The sequence below is a fragment of the Apis dorsata genome, unplaced genomic scaffold, assembly GCF_000469605.1.
Source record: "Apis dorsata unplaced genomic scaffold, Apis dorsata 1.3 scaffold_820, whole genome shotgun sequence".
Classification (NCBI taxonomy): Eukaryota; Metazoa; Arthropoda; class Insecta; order Hymenoptera; family Apidae; genus Apis; species Apis dorsata.
The window spans coordinates 145,611-150,046 of record NW_006263955.1 but is presented as its reverse complement, the minus strand read 5'-3'; the positions used below and the strand labels follow the sequence as shown (position 1 = coordinate 150,046).

Genomic DNA, 4,436 nt, shown 5'->3' with positions numbered 1-4,436 from the left:
TATTATCAAAAATAAAAATAATATATTAAAAATAACATTCTGCTCAAGAAGAATACAAAAGTATATGAATTCTCTGAAATTTAAAAGGGCAATATCAAGTCAATTAACAAGTTTACAGTAACAAAGTGGTTATTTGAACTTTAGCACTTGTTAACATGATTAATTTAGATTTTAAATAAGATTTTAAACTTTTTCAAAAAAACTTAAACTCTTTCATTTATTTAGGATAATTACAATCTTGCCTTTACCATTAAAGTGAAGAAATATATTTAATATGTTTCTAAATCTCTGACATCTCCGTGTTATCTGAAAAATAAAATTCATATTGATAGAGATAAAGTGGTTAGTTAAATTCATTAAGATAACTTGATTAATCTAAAAATGATCTTAAGGTGAGAATATAGATGCAATATCGACAGTAGATTAGAAAATAGTTTGCTCTTTCTCACCTCTTTCTCAAGTCTCAGTAAGAGGAAGAGGACGATTCGCAGCGAATGTTGCAGCCTTGATGACCGTGGAAAAATTAAGCTGGAAGAGAAAACTTTCTCATGACTCCGACGGCCGTCACCAGCCGAGCAATTAGTTCGCTTTACGATCATGGAATCTTAAAAAGTTTTCCACTTTTAAAACGGTTCGAGGATCGTGCGATTACACAACAGTCACACCGGCGCCACCATGGATTTTTTTCTTCTTCCGCTGAAGTTACACTCGAAGCAGTAAAAATAAATTTGACGATTGTCCACTGTAACATTTCAGCTTTTTGCGTTTCATAAATTTACACTTGATATCGGCGCTTTGGAATTCACTCGACCGCTTTCTCCGTAAAGAAAGTGAAGTTGCAAGAAAAGAAAGGTAAAAATCGATCGAAAAATAATTATTCAATTTTTCCTCCGATGATTATGGAAATTAAATTCAATTTCAAAATTCAATTTTTTTTTCTAGCGTCGAAAAACAAAATATCATTCTATACGAATGAATGGAGGAATATCTTGACGCCCACTATGGAGACATGCACATCGATTTACGTCATTCTTATAGAATTGTTCTTACTAAAGATGTTTGTGGTATGTTCATTGATGAATTTCTTTCTGAATCACGCCAGTGGGCGTAACCGAGATTCGTAATTATCTGATAATTCGTCTAATGATATTCTAACATCAGTTTCATAATACAAAAGATGCAATCTGTTCGAGATGGATGTCCTAAGCTAGGAGCCCATCATGCGGTCATTTCACAATATTTTTTGCACCACTTCCCACGATCAGCGATGCGTAACTTCTTTCGCATTCAATACGTTCAATAGAAAATTATAATGGAAAATTTATAAGATTTGATTAATCATTAGTAAATTTCTTTTACAATTGCTGGAAGATAAAGTAATGATTGATAAAAGATTGATGTGTAAAATTTTAAAAGTTATGAAAGAAATATTTATTATTTATAAATTGATTGTTTAGATAAATGATGCTGGAATATGTGGCACATTATTAGTATCTATTATATTAATATTAATTTATTATCTTCTAGAATTTTAGAGAAAGAATAAGAATGAAGTATAAGAATTGGAAGATGCCCCACAAAGTAAGCAATTTTATTAATTTTTTGATGCGGATGTATGATTAAGAATAGTGGTTCAAAATGATTATTATTATTATTTCATATGTAATTATTATTCAAGATAAATCTAAAAGCTTTACATATTCATGATCGCTAGTTAATGATTCATTATTTTTCTTCTTCCAATTAAACTTCAAAAATATAATCTCAGGTACAATGAAATTAAAATTGTATTATTGTATCTATAATTTCTGGCTACTTTATTATTTAAATGTCAAAAGTTGAGATCGATACTTTTATTTAACATAAACTTTATTATTGACTTGTTTATATATCAAATGAATAAAAATAGAATATGCGAAGAGTAGAAATATGTTTGATCTTATGATAACCGGTTCTAATATGTCACTGACACATAGAAAATACATAGAAAATTTATAACTTGATATTTAGTATTTTACCAATACAATTGTGAAGCATAAGTCAATTTAATCATCAATTTTTATGTAAAGGAAAAAAGTCAACAATATTTAATGTATTTTAATATTTCAGGAAAAAAAGTAATTTATGATTTTAAATTTCAAAGAGGATTGAAACATTTAAAAATTTATTTATATTAACTTGAGACAAATGACATTAACTTGAGACAACATATCAATTAATTATAATTAAAAATTCTATTCATGAAAGATTAGTAAATTTAAAATTTTAAATAATAATAAAACCAGTAAGTAAAGAAAAATCAAAGTTCTAAATTTATACTATTTTAAATTGATTCTAATCTGATATCCTTAAATATTCTTTAAATATTTAACATAGTATAGATTGTAATCAGATTAATTATTGAACTTTAAGTGATGATACATTTTTTCTACTTCAAAATGTTCAGTCATATTATGACTGAATTAAAGCATCTCCTCGGCCATGAAAGGGTTGAAATAACATCATGCTCTGCCCTGACCTGGTCGCTAATACTACGTAAGACTGCGCAAGAGATGGATTGCTCGCTAACCAATTCCGAGTGTGCGTACCTTTCTCTATTTATGATACTGCGTACATTGGTTATGCTAGGGATTCTTTTTATTTTTTATTTTCTTGAAAAGGATCAATTAATCTATTTGGAAAACTTTTCCTTATCAAGATAGAATGAAGAATAAAATGATATTAAATAAGACAATATTAATAAAAATATGAAAATCAGATAAATATAAAAAATTATCAAATCGTAATATTACAAGTGCAAAGAAATAAAAATAATTTACAGAGTATTTATGATTGTATTATAAAAAATTCACAAAATTATACTATTTGAAGTGGCACATATAAAACAATTTTCTTCAAATTAATTTTTTCATTTGTTGTAAGATAATGAGGAGAAAATGAAATTCAAAATACTTCAATATGATCCAATCTTTGTTCTATAGAAACATAAATATGAAATATCAAATTCTTTTTGATCCATAGCACGATATATAATCGATGGAATGACTTCTTCATGCTGCACCTTCGAGGCTAGAAGTCAACAGGCGCCTCGAAAGATCATTTGGATCACATTGATCCGGATTAATGTCTTCTCACGGTGAAGTTAAACGAGTATGTATAGGTTTGTCAATTTTTTTTTTTTTACAATATATAGTAATAGTAGTAGTACAATATAATAGTAAAAGTTGCTTCACGGTAGTATAATGTTGATTACACTAGTCAACGCAACATCTTTATAAAGTATACATAATTGCTTCACGATATATCTTTGTAATTAGTTTTTTGTATTACAGATTTCCGTATTCCGATGAAATGGAGACTACATGGTAATTATCATTGCTGCTATGAGAAAGGAGCTCTATTAAAATTAATAATGAAGGAAATGTAACGTAGAAAATGATGTTTTTCTGTTATTTTTGTACTTGGAGATTATGCGCTCTAAAAGATTATTATAATTAAAAAATGAATTTTGTGGTGAAGAAAGTAATCTGAAAATATGTTGCTAAAAATTATAAATATTTATAAGCCAAAATATTTCAGATTAAAGCTGGATAATAAAATCTAAGAAATTTCACTAGAAAGGAGTCAAGAAACTGAAACATTGTTATTTGGAAATGTAATACAGAATATCTTCCAAACGTTATGAATCAAGATTTATATTAAAGCACATATATTAAAGAATTAAACAATTCACAAAATGGCAAGAAGTTAACATTGATAATACCAATTTATGAAAGAAGAAAGTGGTGCAAGATGCATCTTAACAATCCAGATCAATCATGATAAGGTTCTAAGGCAAGGTGAGGCAAGGTAAGGCGAAACAAGGCAACATGCATCATTGGTCCCCTCTTTCTGTTCTTCTGCTTCGGTCCCAACACGCGTTCAGGTATCATCTTATTAGACCCACGCTATATAAACCCAACCTGCCAGCATGCCGGCCAGTTACGTACTGACTTTATTCACAGTCGTGCCGGAGTGCATCGATACAATAACGAAACACGTGCCTCATCGAAATCATATTTGTGAATTCGTAAGGGTTGCTCGAGAAATGTTAAATATGTAGTTAATGATGAAGACCTCGGTGATATTTCATCGTTCGGCCATCACTCGACGGTGCTTTATTAACCCTGATACGGGATCAAAGATATATATATATATATATTTTTATAAAGTGATGTTTTGTGAAGGAGATTATTCGTTATGGATTCAGATCTATAATCCTTCTGTGATTCAGAATTGTAATTTTTTGGTGATTAAAAGAAAAATTTTCGTTTATGGATAGTTGTTAATTCATAATCGTTTTATAGTGTAGTGAACTAGAATCTGCAGAATTTAAGAAGAAATATCTTTTTGGGAGTATTAGCTTTTAGAATAATTCTAATTATAAATTTAAAAAT

General features: G+C 28.7%; 1 protein-coding gene across 3 annotated transcripts in view; it reads left to right on the top strand.

Annotated features, from left to right (window-relative positions):
* The first annotated feature begins 3,827 nt into the window (after positions 1–3,827).
* The window catches only part of LOC102675422 (pro-resilin), a 6,124-nt gene continuing 5,515 nt past the window's right edge, over positions 3,828–4,436 (top strand). The window contains exon 1 of one of the 3 annotated variants that reach the window (XM_031514000.1): positions 3,828–3,849. Coding sequence is in view for 1 of the 3 variants with exons in the window: in XM_031513999.1 (XP_031369859.1) it covers positions 3,971–4,069 (99 nt within the window). In the remaining 2 variants the exon portion in view is untranslated. Of the gene's footprint in view, positions 3,850–3,911; positions 4,070–4,436 lie in introns of those variants that run through there. The other 2 variants (XM_031513999.1, XM_006623176.2) reach the window with 2 other exon arrangements.